We start from the raw sequence: 17,436 nt of genomic DNA on the forward strand, positions 1-17,436 counted from the left end.
TTTAACCTGCCATCCTTGCACTTAAAGGGGAGGTCCCAAATGTACATTCACTCCACTGTCCTCCCGTTTAAAGGGGATGTCCCAAATGTAAATTTCAACCCCCCCATCCTCCCATTTAAAGGGGATGTCCCAAATGTAAATTCAATCCCTCCTCCCGATTAAAGGGGATGTCCCAAAGGCAGACTCAATCCCTTGTCCTCCCGTTTAAAGGGGATGTCCCAAATGTAAATCCGATCCCATGTCCTCCCGTTTGAAGGGGATGCCCCAAATGTAAATTCAAAGCCTTGTCCTCCCGTTTAAAGGGGATGTTCCAAATGTACATTCAATCCCCTGTCCTCCCGTTTAAAGGGGATGTCCCAAATGTACATTTGATCCCCTGTCCTCCTGTTTAAAGGTGATGTCCCAAATGTAAATTCAATTTCCTGTCCTCCCAATTAAAGGGGATGTCCCAAATGTAAATTCAAACCCCAGTCCTCTTGTTTAAAGGGCATGTCCCAAATGTAAATCAATCCCGACCCTCCAGTTTACATGGATGTCCGAAGTTTACATTTGTTCTTGAATCCTTTAGTGTAAGGGGTTTTTCCCAAATGTAATTTTCACCGCTATCCTATTTGCTTAGCTAGAGAGTTATACTCTTGGAACAACCCCTTTAAACAACCCCCCCCCCCCCCCCCCTCCTCCAAGGAAGCTCACACCCAATTCTCAGAACTTTCGGATACCCGATAAAAACAGTCGTGGGCTTATAACATAAATATTTATTGCTTCATATGAATACTGTATTGAAAGCCCAAAGCAATCAGTTTTACACACAAGAAATTATACAATTAGATTAACGTTTCCACAAAGGCAGTGAACACTCGATACGTCCTACAAAAATCTACTTTTTTTTTATACCGAAATTTAAAAATTTCTAAATATATCAAAAAAGCTATTAAGTTTCAAGAAAAAAAAAAAAAAAAAAAAAAAAAGATACGAGTAACCGGGCAGCCGGGGAATGGAGACACGATGTTACGGAGCCCCTGAGGGCACCCGGGGGGGGGGTTGTGCTTTAAAGCTGCTCGAAAAATGAGGATGTTTCATCACCGGCTGACAAAAAAATGCAAAAACTTGGAGAAAAAGAAGAAAAAAAAGTTGCCGGTGATGCAGCGTGGTCACATACAGCGGTGAGGAAGATGAGAGGATCCCTTTAAGAGTCAGGTTTACCAGTGTCTACTCTATGGAGGGTCCGTCTCTCGCTGCAGATCATCGCGTATCACCGGAAATAAAACCATTTAAAAAAAGGCGTTTCAGGCTCCTGGAATGTTAAAACAAAGAGATCTAAACTTTGCCCAAGTAGAGATCCGCGTCTAATACAGTACATCCTGCGCAGGACAAGTCTGGGGGGGGGGTCACCTTTATCATACGGCTTTATACTCCGTTCACATCTAAAGCTGCATTCAAAACCGCACAAGAATTCTGCTATCTGCACAAATGTTTACATTGAGGAGATTGTTGCTTAAAGGGGTTTTCCAGCGTGGCAGCATTGGGTTTCCGGCACAGCGCTACCAGTGGTAACTAATGGTAGTGCATGTGGTCACTCAGCTCCAGCAGTCATGTATCACAACTACATTGAGATGGTGAATGCGATACTTGTATCCATTGCCCGGTGCTATAGCATCTCAGTGTGAGCGCATGCACTACCATTGGTTACCACTGGTGGCGCTGTGCAGGGCCAAAAGTGGTCAGCCTGGAAAGTAGTTACAAGATACAGGTTGTATCAGGGTTGCAAAAATTAACCCATCTATAAAACAAAAAGTTTCTGCTGAAGTGACCTGAACAGTAGGTCGGATGAGCACTTGATGCAGATTTGGATGTGAGTAGAGTGGACCATCACATGCACATGACGAAATGGTTCTATTGGGTCTTACTGTACCAACTGGGAGCATAAATTGCTCTGGTGTGTACAAGGCCCAAATCCGATAACAGATAATAAAAGTGACCCACCACCCTATGCCAGCCTCCCCAGTGCCCCCCCGGCTGCACTCATGACCCCCCCCACCACAGGTGCACTAGAGTTTTGGTTGAGAAGTCATAGTTTTTGGAGGAGCTCTTACATTGAACACATTCACTGCCATAGGAATTAGTGTGGAGAGGAAGCAAATCTTCCCAAGAAATCTTCAATTAAAAAAAAAAAAAAAATTATTGAAATAACAAAAAAATTTTTTACAGTCTTAAGGTTTATCAGAAATCAACTTCGACGACAAAGAAAAGATGAGACGCCACGGAGATGCGTTTCCATCTCGTTTCTAACCCAAGGACAAAAAAAAAAAAAAACATGGAACAACCTCGGGAAAAAAAAAAAAAGGGGGCGATAACAATTTAAACGAAAGGAAAAAAAAAAAAAACCTCTATACACAAACCACTGATCCGACCGACCGGGACGAGACTAGCGGCGAACAGAACCAGAAGGATGGAGACGTTCACAAGTTCTGAAAATGGGAGGTGAATAAAGCTCCGGTTCTTGTCCAGAAAAAAAAAAAAGTAATTTTTTTTGTGTGTTTTTGTCTCACAACCTCTGCCTTTTGTAAAACTAAAAGGTCCGATTTTTTCTTTTTTTTGTTTTTTTATTAAGTAAAATTTGTATACAGTGTAAAAACAGAAGTGTCTGGAAAATACTGTGTCTCTAGGCGTCAGTGGGGGGGGGGTTAGTCTTGTTCCATAGGTTCCTCTGCTGCGTCTGTCGCCCCCTCGCTGTTATCCATGGGAGACTCGCAAGGGATTTCCGGCGACTTTTCTAGAGTTTCTGGGTGCTCAGGTTCGGTGAGCTCCGCGTCAGCTTTACTGGTGGAGGTGGCGCTCTCGGCTTCCTCCGCGCTGGAGCCGCTGCTCTGAGGTTCGGGCTCCTCCGATTGCTCCATTTGGTGGGATTCCTCGGGGGTCTCTTCCGTTTCACACAAGTTGTCGGCGGTTTCCTTGTCAGTTTCCTCTTCGGGTGCAGAGTCGCTGGAGGTCACTAGAGATTCTGCGAGATACAACAGAGGATGACAACAGCAAATTCAGAAGGAACGTTTGTAACACCCTAGGCTTAAAGGGGTCCCACCGAGGACAAGTGCAGGGGGCCAACAGGTGGGATCCCGTGTGATAATGAGGCTCACAATCACCTCCACTTCTATGGCTTCTGTGTGCATTCAATGAACAGATTGCATACCAATATTGCACGATAATAGGGGTCTGCAAAGTACTACTACTCCCATTCTGTATACACAGGCACTACTAATATTAACCCATATACATGGGCACAGCACTACTGCCATCCTGTATATATGGGCACAGCAGAGCACTACTACTCCCATGCTGCAAACATGGGCACAGTGCTACTACTCCTATCCTGTATATGTGGGCACGGCACAGTACTACTACTCCTATCCTGTATATGTGGGCACAGCACTACTACTCCTATCCTGTACATATGGCCCCATAAAAATCCTCACTAGGGCTGCCAGTCAAATGCACAGCAAACAGATATCTTATAGCTAAGGGTTAAGAAATTAACGTACTGCAATCATGCCCAGTAATGGGAGATCACTAAATTATGGGGCGAATACTGGTAAGTAGAAAGGAGCAGCAATAAAAATGTGGGGTTTGCCAAGCCAAAACCTTGTAACAACATACAAGGTAAACCGACATCCGCCTCATCCCTCACACAATAGAGCGTGACCTCCTCTCTATTCTGTAAGCTCTTGTGAGCCGGGCCCTCACTTCTATTGTTTCATAGGACCACCACTACAAACTCTACACATTGCACACGAGTCCCCCACCTTCTGCAGCCAGATCAGAATCGCAGCTTTCTTTTTCCGTCTCTTCGCTTGTGGATACGGCTTCAGCTTCGTCGGCCATTTCACTGGAGGCCTGGCTGGACGAGGAAGGTTCCTGCGGGGCGGCCGGCTGCTGCTGCTCCTCTTCCTCCTCATCATCATCATCTTCGGTGTCGAACTTGAGTCTCTTCACCTCGTGCTCCTCTGTGGGATCTTCCTCCATGTGCTTGTTCTTTACAGTACTTGATGGAGAACTTTCCTCTGGGGACAGGGAATCGCTGCAGAGACAGAGCAAAGTTTAATAGTAATTAATCCTCATTCATCAGCACAACTAACCGTCTGCTGCCAATCTAAAATCCCTTAACCCCAAAACATACCCCTGTGTGCAGGCTCCATCCCCAAAGTTATTGGTTCGTTCTTATTTTACTCGGTTGTGGCAGTTTTAGAGCTCAAGAAATTTAGGCAACTTTAAATCTGGGTACATCACTACCCGCAAAAGGAGGTGCAATACCTCCAGATCCAGGATACCAGACGGATGCACTGCAGGTAACCTAAGCCTTAGATGGACATTGATGAGAATAAGACTATTGTACGAGTCCTACTGTTTAATGTCGTTTGTCCAATGATAAAGCTGCACACAATGCTATTAGGGTGCAGAACATGCGAAATAGTGTAGTATTTCTACTGTATTGTTTTGAGATAATAAAAGAGGCCACAGGTGTACAGTGCATGCAGCAAGGTCCTGGACAGTCTGCGACTAGGAGCGGGATCTAGTACAGACCATGGAATCTGGACCCTGAAATACATCAATGGAACCAGTAGAAGATTTGAGGGCTTGTCGTATGTTTTTTTTTTTATGCCTCAACTTAAAAACAGGACCGACGAAAATGCATAAGATAGACGTCTGCCGACCTGCGATCCTCGTCTTTCTGTTCTTCAGAGTCCTTGTTTTCGCTGCCGTCAGGCAAACCATTAGTAGTCATGGGATTGGAAACGGATAGCTTCGGCCTGCTCAGTGGTCGCGGGGTCCCTGGACCGTTCACGTTCGATCTGAGAGACAATATAAATTAAAAAAAACTTCAAATTTGGAAAAGAAAAAAAATATAATCATTACAAAAGCAGACAGAGAATATGAGGAATTCACATATACTCCGCTGTGGTAACAATGGGGGATGCAGATTCCCTGCAACAAGGGAATGGGAATAGGGGTGGCCAAAGTGAAGTTTAAGGAATATTCTGCAAAATTAATAAAAAATTGTCTTGATTGATATCACTAGAAAATTTGTGAATTACAGAACATATGGCATAAAGGGGTAGTCCAGTCACAACAAGTTATCCCCCAATCCACTGGATGATTCACCTTCCTAGCATTGGGGCTCCATACCTGTCAGTGTAACTCTGGGAGTTTCCAGGAAACATCACACCGTTCATCCGGTTTATGCTACTTGAATTATTTTTCCTGTAAGTAAAATGAAAAGTTGTCAGCTTTAAAAAAAAAAAAAAATAAATATATATATATAAAATCAAAAAATAAACTTCTGGCTGGAGACCTGTCCACAGTTCACCATCAATAGGGGGCAGACATGCGCTTGCAGGTTGAAATAACATCCCCATGAAGAGAGATGTGACCGCACAGGGGCTTTTTAAGCACCTGTATACTATTTACACTCACCTTTACAAGGTCATAAAACCCCAGAGCATTTATGATTATGGAGCTGGGGCCGACAGGTAAACAATATTACAGGTGCTCCATCAATGGTGTCCTAGGAACCTGTAGCGACAACCTGCTGCTGCCATGGATAAAGGCCAGAGAATGGCGCTGATCACAAAAGGATCTAACCCCATTGTAAGGCATGACCCCTCAGTCTAATATAAGAGTGCAGGGGGTTTCCCAATCCCAGGCATATGCACAAGATAGATATATCCCACTCCAATGCTACAAATGGGAGTCTCTCATGGGCACATTGGGGATTTGGCCATCTCCTGCCCTTTGTGATTGGGGGGAGAGGAAATGTTCGTATATTTGTGCTTCTAAACATTCTCTTGTATGAATTTCAAAACGCACTTCATGCAGAAATATGATAGAAGTGAAGGGAGAGCCGCACATGCACAGACTTCTGTTCATTCACAGCGTCTCCCCCTGAACTAATAAGGTTTTAGTACAGGGCACTTACTCAGAAGAGGGATATACACAGCTTACAACCATGACATTCTGTAATAGAGAGGAAAAAGTATGAGATATAACAATACTATATAGTAAAGCACCAATTCAGCCATTCCTAGAAACATACAGACAATCTGATGTGCAGGAATATTTAAAAGGAGATCTCCAGGCTAAAGACATTGGCATCATAACCATAGGATTGCTCTTAAAGGGAACCGGTTACCAGTGACCTTGTTGGCTTCTGCACCCATCTTTAGCAAAAACAAACTACAGCTAGATTACTGTTCATTTGCATTATAATACAATTGTGTGTTTTAACTTGCCTTGCACCCTGACAGAATTCTGTTCTAAGTCGTGGGGTTTGTTTTGGTATAGATGCATTACAAAACCCTGACTTGTCTGTGCTGCTCACTCCTCATCCCTCAGCCCCCACCTCTGTGCTCCTGTACAGCTCCTCCTTCCCCCACTGATGTTAGCTAACCAGACCCTGAGCTCGGTCCCTGTGTGAGTGAAGGAGCTGTACCAGAGCACAAAGCTGGGGGCTAAGAGCAAACCAGGGAGTCAGAACAGGATGCTGTCAGGGTGCAAGGTAAGTGAGAACACACAATTATATTGTAATGCACAGAAAAGGCAGAAAGACATAATTGCTGTAATCCAGTTGTAAAGGGCTTCTGCACCTTGTCTTTAGTGAAAATGAGGTCGCTGGTGAAAGGTTCCCATCTCCACCCCCACCCCCCCACCACCACCCGCAGATCAACTGAGAAAAGGAACAGGATACCAATAACGTACCAGAGGACATGTTATCAAAATAATCTCCAATCAGAATGATTTACAATAAAAATGTACCTTTTCCACTCCTCTCAGAAATTTGTCGGTTCCGGTGTAATTCCTCCGGGGGTCGGTCACTAGCTCACAAAGCCGCTGAATGGTAAAAGGAGTCCTAGAAAGGAAAGAGACCAGGTTAAAGGAATGATGTGGTTATGTAAATGGGGACAATGTATATAGATTAGTCCATTCCTCCTGTGGGGGTATCACAATCAGAGCCTATATACTACTATAGCTTTATACACACACACACATCCACAGCCTGACCCTCAGAGACGCAAGGAAATAAAATACACAAGGTTTCTGGCTCACTCCAGCTACAAACCTTGGAAACATCTGTGCGAATCCTCTGCAGGGACACCGAGTCCTGAACTTTATGGACAAGTATTGTGCAATACTAAGTAATGGCACAAAATCCAGCTTTTTATAACAAATCTTTTTTATTTTATTATACACAGGTTTATGTATAATCGGTGTACATAGGTTTGGGGAAGTGTTGTTAGCTCTACCTCTTCAGCTATTGTGACATTCGGCAGAAGTCTATGGATTTGCACCCTGTAATGTGCTGCACAAGTGATTCCAGTTAGGTTGGAACTTATTTTTAGCACCCATTATGTTAATTGGCTCCTCTTTCAGGAGGGTGGTGTTTTCTCTAGCACAGGACCACCCACATGACAGTAAATGGCCTGATAAGTAAAGCTGGTTCCTTCAGGATACAAACACCCATTGCTCATCCCAATATCCGTGGTACGAGGGATTGGTTACGTACCCGTTAAAACCGGTAACAATCTTAAGTATTCTTTCCTTCATCTCATCAAATGGTATGTATTCCACGTTGGGGTTAGGGGGCCCTCTGGGCTCTGGCGCAGAGGATCGGAAGTCGTCCATCACCTTCTCCAGTTTGAACATGAAGTAATCTTTGAACTGAGGCCACTGGACTCTGAAAATAGAAGAGAGGACAATAAGACCGCAAGTAACCCTCAGTATCTCATCCGTCACCACCCAGGGATCACGCCATGACGCTTACAGACTGCGGCCAAGTATTTCTGGACAGGATCCAGCAACATTTTACAATAAACAGCAAAGATCAATCAGGATCCACGTCACTGGTGGAGCATAAACTCAGGTGTGCAGCCCAAGTCAGAGGTCATTTGAGGTCACACAACTTTATCAGGCTGCATTATCCAGGCGACAAATTGGAGATCTCCGCCAAATGATGAGCCAGTGAAGTTTCAGAGAAAAACACGAAAAGCTGCAAGACACGTGCCGGTTCACACGTAGCCGCCTCTCACGTGATGATCAAGTATGATGCAAGTACCACTTAGAAAACCACCCAAGCCGCTACAAAATGCAGATTACCACTACACCTGGGTTGGGACATGGGTGTAGCATACCTTTGGCTGGAGAGTTAGCTCCTCACCTCTCCACAGGAAGCCGTGCTGCCAGGCCATTTGTACGACCTAAGAAAGAGCCTGCTCTATCTTTTTTCCAGAGACAGCACAGTATGGTGCACAATGCACTTCTATGGGGGCTGTATGACACCTGCTATTTGTACGGCCTCACTATACGTGTGTATGAAAGGGGCTCCAAGACCTGGCAGCTCCCATTACTACATCATAGAGACATAAGGCACAGCTGTAATGAGACAGTATGCACAAGTGGTAGACACAAGTGGAACAGTTTTTAATCTCCTTCAATCCTAGATCATTGCAAAGAGACTTAGAAAATGATGCAATGTGTGAACACAACCACAGACTGCTCCTCCTAAATCCCCCAATACAATTTAGTTCCAGGCTCAGCCAAGTGGAGCAAACTGCATTTTACAGCCAAAATCTTGTGCAAAGTATTGCAAACCGCCCATGCTCCGGACAACCCTTTCAAGCGTGAGTGGGGAAACGTGTCCTTACCCCCCACAGCAGTCTATTCAAGGAGTCCTTGAATAGGTCAGGACTGGCCAATAACTCATCTATGGGTTTCACCATTGCCACATCTTTTTGTTGTGAGGGAAGTAATCCATTACTAGAGGATAAGCTGGCCATGCACATTAGATGTGTATTTGCAAGATTAAGAGACCCTTGTACTGTTTTACATGGTTGGTCCACCTTCCCCAAAAAGGGGTCTCCGTCAGCCGCAGATACAAGCATTGCTGGGTGGCATGTGTAAGAGGTGTAGGTAGGTTGTGTAGTCACATGATGGGCCAGCAACAACTTAAAGGAAACCTACCACTATGGATCTACCTATTAAGGTAGATGCGGTGGCAGGTTCCTCTAATCTGTAGCAGGATAGAGCTAATCCTTTAGTGCCCTAAATCTTACAATTTTTAATGGACCTTATTTGCAAATTTACTAAAGAGGCTATAGCGGTGTGGAGTAGCCGGAGCCGAGGCTACACGGGGAGCTACTCCACGTCCCTGTAGCCTCTAGTGATCCCCCTACCAATACATCTTCAGCGCGCAGCTATGGGTAGCATGCGTAGAACCTGGCTTTGCAGACGAGTTCACGTAGCTCTCACCCGCAAAGCCAGATTCTGCGCATGCTCCTCGTAGCCGTGCACTAATTATCCATTGGTAGGCGGATCGCAAGGCTATTGAGGCGTGGAGTAGCTCGCCGTGTAGCCTCAGCTCCGGCTACTCCACGCCCCTATAGCCTCTTTAGTAAATTTGCATATAAGGGCCATTAAAATTCTAAAAGATTTAGGGCACTAAAGGATTAGCCCTAACAAGGGCTTCCCTGATACAGATTAGAGGAACCTGCCACCGCATCTACCTTAATAGGTAGGTCCATGGTAGTAGGTTTCTTATAGAGGAGTTGTCCAAATTTAGAAAAAACAAACAAACATGTGATTGTGTTTGATAAGCTGCTATATGTATCACTTACAATTTTATGCAATTTATAAAGGGTGAAACACCCTGGTGGTCAACAGACATGTAAAAGATGATGTATGTGCACACCTCACGTTCTGCATACAATCACTCATCACTACGTTAAGGGCCAGCACATCCGCACTTACATGGTCTCTCCAGTCTTCGCCACATGGCAGAGAAATTGATCCAGTTCCGGACATAATTCCTTTTTTCCTTTTTTTTCAAAATCTAAAAGAAAATATGAAAAATATACGTAAGAAAACATTGATCTTCAATGGCGGCCAGACAGTACACACAGGCGGGCTATCCGCTCTCGCCCCGGCCTCCCCATCCCGTATAGGTCACGGATGGATGAGCGCGCTTCATTGTCCGCACGCTAATGCTGCGGAGCGGAGGAAGGGCTGGCGGCTCCGTTGTCATAATCTATCAGCGCAGCAAACCATTAACCCTGTAGTAGAAAGCATCTGATTCTGAGTAAACGGCACCACACGACATGCTCAGAGCAGACGCCATATAGTAAAGCGCACCCCCCCTCCCCCAGGACGCACTCGCAAAGCCAAGTGAGTTGATTCACACCAGGAAGTTGTACAACTGCACGTTTACTCAATTATAGAGAATACATTTCAAGGAAACAATCGTATTCCTTGAAATATATTCGCTGAGGGCAGGGACAGCAGTATTGAGACTATTGTACAGTGAACAGTGATGACCAATGCAGGCCAACCCGGATGGTGTTGGGACCCCCTGCAAAACCCTATCAATAGTGGAGGATAACCTCCGCCAAAAAGTGTAGCATGTACAACACGACCCCAACTTCACAATGTCAAATTTGCGAAAAAAAATAAAAGTCGTTGTGTTGATATTAACACTTTCAGAATCAAAATTTTACCCCGGTTACAAATGAAACAGAAGCAGCTGAAGGTTGTGACGGCAGAAAGCCGGATTGTGCAGGTCCCGCTGGGAGGGGGATGGTGGGGACAGAATCCCAGGAAATACGGCAGACACCCATTATCCCAGGCACACCCTGCTCCACTTCATGTTCTCCTACCAGCCCTGGCAGGACAGGTGATTACACAAAAGCCTCCCCGAGATAAAGTGTGCAGCAGGTTTATAGGCACCCATCATACACCCACAATTAAAAGGTCAGGTCCACTACCTACAGCCCAATCCAGACACACACTCGCTGTACTCAAAAACATAGTAACGGGCACTGGTCCATTAGAACTGCTTGGAGAAGGATTTATCAGAACACAGAAGTGCAGGACTGTATCAGGTACCAAACAATGCCACGGGGGATGCCGGTATAACAAACTTAGGACACCAACTCAGTAACTAAGGGGAAGCAAGAGTATAGCGCCACCACAGGAATAAGTATTACACAAGAAAACACTGAAACAAAGTGGAAGGAGCTGCAATAGCACAGCACTACCAGGAGACACAACAATCAGCTTATAACACGTATCTTTTCCTCTATGCTTGCTCAGCTTGGGTGACAATGTATCAGTGTTCTCAGTATAGGATTGGGACACCTCTCACATTGTATTATCTCCTAGGGGCTGATCCTTCACGGACCAGAGTTGGACCCACATCACACACAATAATGGTCAGAGAGCCCCCACATAAATGTTTCAGCAAATCATTACATTTAATAGAACCTTATTACCACAACATACTGACACCCCTCAAAAAAGGGGTAAAGTCCTGGCTAAGGGTATGTTCTAAAGACGCCCTGTTATTAGGTATCAGGGTCCTCAGTATCAACGAGCGGATCTGACCTTCCCGTTCAGTCAATCCTGCAAGATATCGGGGGCGCGCAGGACAAACCTGAACGGAAATTCAGATTCGCTCATCTGTAGTCCTCACCAGCCACATGTATGCCCCCCCCCCCACATTGTCTCTACTCTTACTCCATCAGCAACCTGATAGCAGCCGAGATGGCCCAACATAAGCCCCTAGTTTCATTATGTCATGCCAACGTCACCCCAAGATCCAGTGTCCCCAGAATCACTGACCACGTACTATCTACTCTAATAACTCCCTCTTCCCCGAGTACCCCCCCCCCACTCTACAGACCTCCCAGCCTCCCCCCATCACCTAGTAGCCCCCCCGCCACTATACAGACCTCCCAGCCCCCCCATCACCTAGTACCCCCCCCCCACTATACAGACCTCCCAGGCCCCCATCACCTAGTACCCCCCCCCCCCCACTATACAGACCTCCCAGGCCCCCATCACCTAGTACCCCCCCCCCCCACTATACAGACCTCCCAGCCCCCATAACCTAGTAGCCCCCCCCCCCACTATACAGACCTCCCAGCCCCCCATCACCTAGTAGCCCCCCCCACTATACAGACCCCCCAGCCCCCCCATCACCTAGTACCCCCCCACACTATACAGACTTCCCAGCCTCCCCCATCACCTAGTACCCCCCCCTGCCACTATACAGACCTCCCAGCCCCCCCATCACCTAGTACCCCCCAACACTGTACAGACCTCCCAGCCTCCCCCATCACCTAGTGCCCCCCTTCCACTATACAGACCTCCCAGCCCCCCCATCACCTAGTACCCCCCAACACTGTACAGACCTCCCAGCCTCCCCCATCACCTAGTGCCCCCCTTCCACTATACAGACCTCCCAGCCTCCCCCATCACCTAGTACCCCCCCACTATACAGACCTCCCAGCCCCCATCACCTAGTACCCCCCAACACTGTACAGACGTCCCAGCCCCCCCCCCCGTCACCTAGTACCCCCCACACTATACAGACTTCCCAGCCTCCCCCATCACCTAGTACCCCCCCTGCCACTATACAGACCTCCCAGCCCCCCCATCACCTAGTACCCCCCAACACTGTACAGACCTCCCAGCCTCCCCCATCACCTAGTACCCCCCTTCCACTATACAGACCTCCCAGCCCCCATCACCTAGTACCCCCCCACTATACAGACCTCCCAGCCCCCCCCCCGTCACCTAGTACCCCCCACTATACAGACCCTCCAAGCCCCCCATCACCTAGTACCCCCCCCACTATACAGACCTCCCAGCCCCCCCCCCGTCACCTAGTACCCCCCTGCCACTATACAGACCTCCCAGCCCCCATCATCTAGTACCCCCCCCCCACTATACAGACCTCCCAGCCCCCCCATCACCTAGTACCCCCCCCCCACTATACAGACCTCCCAGCCTCCCCCATCACCTAGTACCCCCCCCTGCCACTATACAGACCTCCCAGCCCCCCCATCACCTAGTACCCCCCAACACTGTACAGACCTCCCAGCCTCCCCCATCACCTAGTGCCCCCCTTCCACTATACAGACCTCCCAGCCCCCATCATCTAGTACCCCCCCCACTATACAGACCTCCCAGACTCCCCATCACCTAGTACTCCCCCCACTATACAGACCTCCCAGCCCCCATCACCTAGTACCCCCCACTATACAGACCTCCCAGCCCCCCCCCCGTCACCTAGTACCCCCCACTATACAGACCTCCAAGCCCCCCCATCACCTAGTACCCCCTGCCACTATACAGACCTCCCAGCCCCCCCATCACCTAGTACCCCCCCCCACTATACAGACCTCCCAGCCCCCCCCCCCCGTCACCTAGTACCCCCCACACTATACAGACCTCCCAGCCTCCCCCATCACCTAGTACCCCCCCTGCCACTATACAGACCTCCCAGCCCCCCATCATCTAGTACCCCCCCCACTATACAGACCTCCCAGCCCCCCCATCACCTAGTACCCCCCCCACTATACAGACCTCCCAGCCTCCCCCATCACCTAGTACCCCCCCCTGCCACTATACAGACCTCCCAGCCCCCCCATCACCTAGTACCCCCCAACACTGTACAGACCTCCCAGCCTCCCCCATCACCTAGTGCCCCCCTTCCACTATACAGACCTCCCAGCCCCCCATCATCTAGTACCCCCCCACTATACAGACCTCCCAGACTCCCCATCACCTAGTACTCCCCCACTATACAGACCTTCCAGCCCCCCATCACCTAGTACTCCCCCCCACTATACAGACCTCCCAGCCTCCCCCATCACCTAGTACCCCCCCCACTATACAGACCTCCCAGCCTCCCCCATCACCTAGTACCCCCCTGCCACTATACAGACCTCCCAGCCTCCCCCATCACCTAGTACCCCCCCCACTATACAGACCTCCCAGCCTCCCCCATCACCTAGTACCCCCCCCCCACTATACAGACCTCCCAGCCTCCCCCATCACCTAGTACCCCCCCCCACTATACAGACCTCCCAGCCTCCCCCATCACCTAGTACCCCCCCCACACTATACAGACCTCCCAGCCTCCCCCATCACCTAGTACCCCCCCCACACTATACAGACCTCCCAGCCTCCCCCATCACCTAGTACCCCCCCCCACACTATACAGACCTCCCAGCCTCCCCCATCACCTAGTACCCCCCCTGCCACTATACAGACCTCCCAGCCTCCCCCATCACCTAGTACCCCCCCCACACTATACAGACCTCCCAGCCTCCCCCATCACCTAGTACCCCCCCCCACACTATACAGACCTCCCAGCCTCCCCCATCACCTAGTACCCCCCCTGCCACTATACAGACCTCCCAGCCTCCCCCATCACCTAGTACCCCCCCCACTATACAGACCTCCCAGCCTCCCCCATCACCTAGTACCCCCCCTGCCACTATACAGACCTCCCAGCCTCCCCCATCACCTAGTACCCCCCCACTATACAGACCTCCCAGCCCCCCATCATCTAGTACCCCCCCACTATACAGACCTCCCAGCCCCCCCATCACCTAGTACCCCCCCCACTATACAGACCTCCCAGCCTCCCCCATCACCTAGTACCCCCCCTGCCACTATACAGACCTCCAGCCCCCCCATCACCTAGTACCCCCCAACACTGTACAGACCTCCCAGCCTCCCCCATCACCTAGTGCCCCCCTTCCACTATACAGACCTCCCAGCCCCCCATCATCTAGTACCCCCCCCACTATACAGACCTCCCAGACTCCCCATCACCTAGTACTCCCCCCACTATACAGACCTCCCAGCCCCCATCACCTAGTACCCCCCACTATACAGACCTCCCAGCCCCCCCCCCGTCACCTAGTACCCCCCACTATACAGACCTCCAAGCCCCCCCATCACCTAGTACCCCCCTGCCACTATACAGACCTCCCAGCCCCCCCATCACCTAGTACCCCCCCCACTATACAGACCTCCAGCCCCCCCCCCCCCGTCACCTAGTACCCCCCCACACTATACAGACCTCCCAGCCTCCCCCATCACCTAGTACCCCCCCTGCCACTATACAGACCTCCCAGCCTCCCCCATCACCTAGTACCCCCCCTGCCACTATACAGACCTCCAGCCCCCCCATCACCTAGTACCCCCCAACACTGTACAGACCTCCCAGCCTCCCCCATCACCTAGTGCCCCCCTTCCACTATACAGACCTCCCAGCCCCCCATCATCTAGTACCCCCCCCACTATACAGACCTCCCAGACTCCCCATCACCTAGTACTCCCCCCACTATACAGACCTTCCAGCCCCCCATCACCTAGTACTCCCCCCACTATACAGACCTCCCAGCCTCCCCCATCACCTAGTACCCCCCCCACTATACAGACCTCCCAGCCTCCCCCATCACCTAGTACCCCCCCTGCCACTATACAGACCTCCCAGCCTCCCCCATCACCTAGTACCCCCCCACTATACAGACCTCCCAGCCTCCCCCATCACCTAGTACCCCCCCCCACTATACAGACCTCCCAGCCTCCCCCATCACCTAGTACCCCCCCCACTATACAGACCTCCCAGCCTCCCCCATCACCTAGTACCCCCCCCACACTATACAGACCTCCCAGCCTCCCCCATCACCTAGTACCCCCCCCACACTATACAGACCTCCCAGCCTCCCCCATCACCTAGTACCCCCCCCACACTATACAGACCTCCCAGCCTCCCCCATCACCTAGTACCCCCCCTGCCACTATACAGACCTCCCAGCCTCCCCCATCACCTAGTACCCCCCCCACTATACAGACCTCCCAGCCTCCCCATCACCTAGTACCCCCCCTGCCACTATACAGACCTCCCAGCCTCCCCCATCACCTAGTACCCCCCCACTATACAGACCTCCCAGCCCCCCATCATCTAGTACCCCCCCACTATACAGACCTCCCAGCCCCCCCATCACCTAGTACCCCCCCCACTATACAGACCTCCCAGCCTCCCCCATCACCTAGTACCCCCCCTGCCACTATACAGACCTCCCAGCCCCCCCATCACCTAGTACCCCCCAACACTGTACAGACCTCCCAGCCTCCCCCATCACCTAGTGCCCCCCTTCCACTATACAGACCTCCCAGCCCCCCATCATCTAGTACCCCCCCCACTATACAGACCTCCCAGACTCCCCATCACCTAGTACTCCCCCCACTATACAGACCTTCCAGCCCCCCATCACCTAGTACCCCCCCCCACTATACAGACCTCCCAGCCTCCCCCATCACCTAGTACCCCCCCCACTATACAGACCTCCAAGCCCCCCCATCACCTAGTACCCCCCCCACTATACAGACCTCCCAGCCTCCCCCATCACCTAGTACCCCCCACTATACAGACCTCCCAGCCTCCCCCATCACCTAGTACCCCCTGCCACTATACAGACCTCCCAGCCTCCCCCATCACCTAGTACCCCCCCACTATACAGACCTCCCAGCCTCCCCCATCACCTAGTACCCCCCCCACTATACAGACCTCCCAGCCTCCCCCATCACCTAGTACCCCCCACCCCACTATACAGACCTCCCAGCCCCCCCATCACCTAGTACCCCTCCCCACTATACAGACCTCCCAGCCTCCCCTATCACCTAGTACCCCCCACCCCACTATACAGACCTCCCAGCCTCCCCCATCACCTAGTACCCCCCCCACTATACAGACCTCCCAGCCTCCCCTATCACCTAGTACCCCCCACCCCACTATACAGACCTCCCAGCCTCCCCATCATCTAGTACCCCCCCCCACTATACAGACCTTCCAGCCCCCCATCACCTAGTACCCCCCCCCCCCCACTATACAGCCTCCCCCGTCACCTAGTACCCCCCCCTCCCCTCACACACACTATACAGCCCCCCCTGCCCAGAGCCCCCATCCCCCCTCCCCTATGAAGCCCCCCAGCAGTGCTTCTCCCCTCCCCCCGCGGCCTGTAGACAAGCATTGACCTTTCAGAGCCTCTTGTAGACGGTCGACGTCCATGGCCGGAAGGGGGTTGTCGCACACCGGCTGCCTCCCGACCCTCAGAAGAAGCTCTTCCACCTCCAGAACCAGGAGACCCCTTTCTACCCCGGCTCGGGGGTCCCCTGCCTTTCAGCCGATGCCTGGAAGGAGAGCCCGGCCGCTCGCGGTGGCCGGTAGCCGGTAACAGTCTGGGCAGCGGCGGCGGAAACAGCTACGGGAACGAGGAGCCGTCGTTCAATATGGCGCTCGTGACGTCACCCGGGGACGCGCAGTGGAGGAGGAGGAGGCGGCGGCGGCGTCGGAGGCGCGCTTCTCTACAGGGAGCGTCGCGGGCGCGAGCTCGTGAAGGGACAAGGGGGTGCGCGCACGCAAGAACAGGAAGCCCGCTGATTGGTCAGACCTTCTAGTCCGCTGCCTTCTGATTGGCGAGTCTTTTCAAAATGACGTCATGGCTGTTTGAGGCAGTTACGGCGCTTGGTTCCTGTCTTTGCCAGTCTGTCAGGGCTGATGGGAGGTGACAGAAGGCGACTTACGGGGGACTACAA

General features: G+C 50.8%; 1 protein-coding gene across 1 annotated transcript; it reads right to left on the minus strand.

Annotated features, from left to right (window-relative positions):
* Nucleotides 1-740: 740 nt before the first annotated feature.
* On the minus strand, nt 741-17,176 carry PPP4R2 (protein phosphatase 4 regulatory subunit 2). Its single transcript, XM_072126786.1, has 9 exons — nt 16,876-17,176; nt 9,793-9,874; nt 7,553-7,723; nt 6,805-6,898; nt 5,969-6,006; nt 5,179-5,253; nt 4,707-4,844; nt 3,798-4,072; nt 741-3,001 (listed from the first exon to the last, which is right to left on the minus strand). Exons 1-9 carry the CDS (start codon nt 16,907-16,909, stop codon nt 2,685-2,687), a joined length of 1,224 nt encoding a protein of 407 aa, XP_071982887.1. The 5' UTR covers nt 16,910-17,176; the 3' UTR covers nt 741-2,684.
* Nucleotides 17,177-17,436: the final 260 nt, after the last annotated feature.

This window comes from Engystomops pustulosus, chromosome 10 (assembly GCF_040894005.1).
Source record: "Engystomops pustulosus chromosome 10, aEngPut4.maternal, whole genome shotgun sequence".
In the NCBI taxonomy this organism is placed as follows: Eukaryota; Metazoa; Chordata; class Amphibia; order Anura; family Leptodactylidae; genus Engystomops; species Engystomops pustulosus.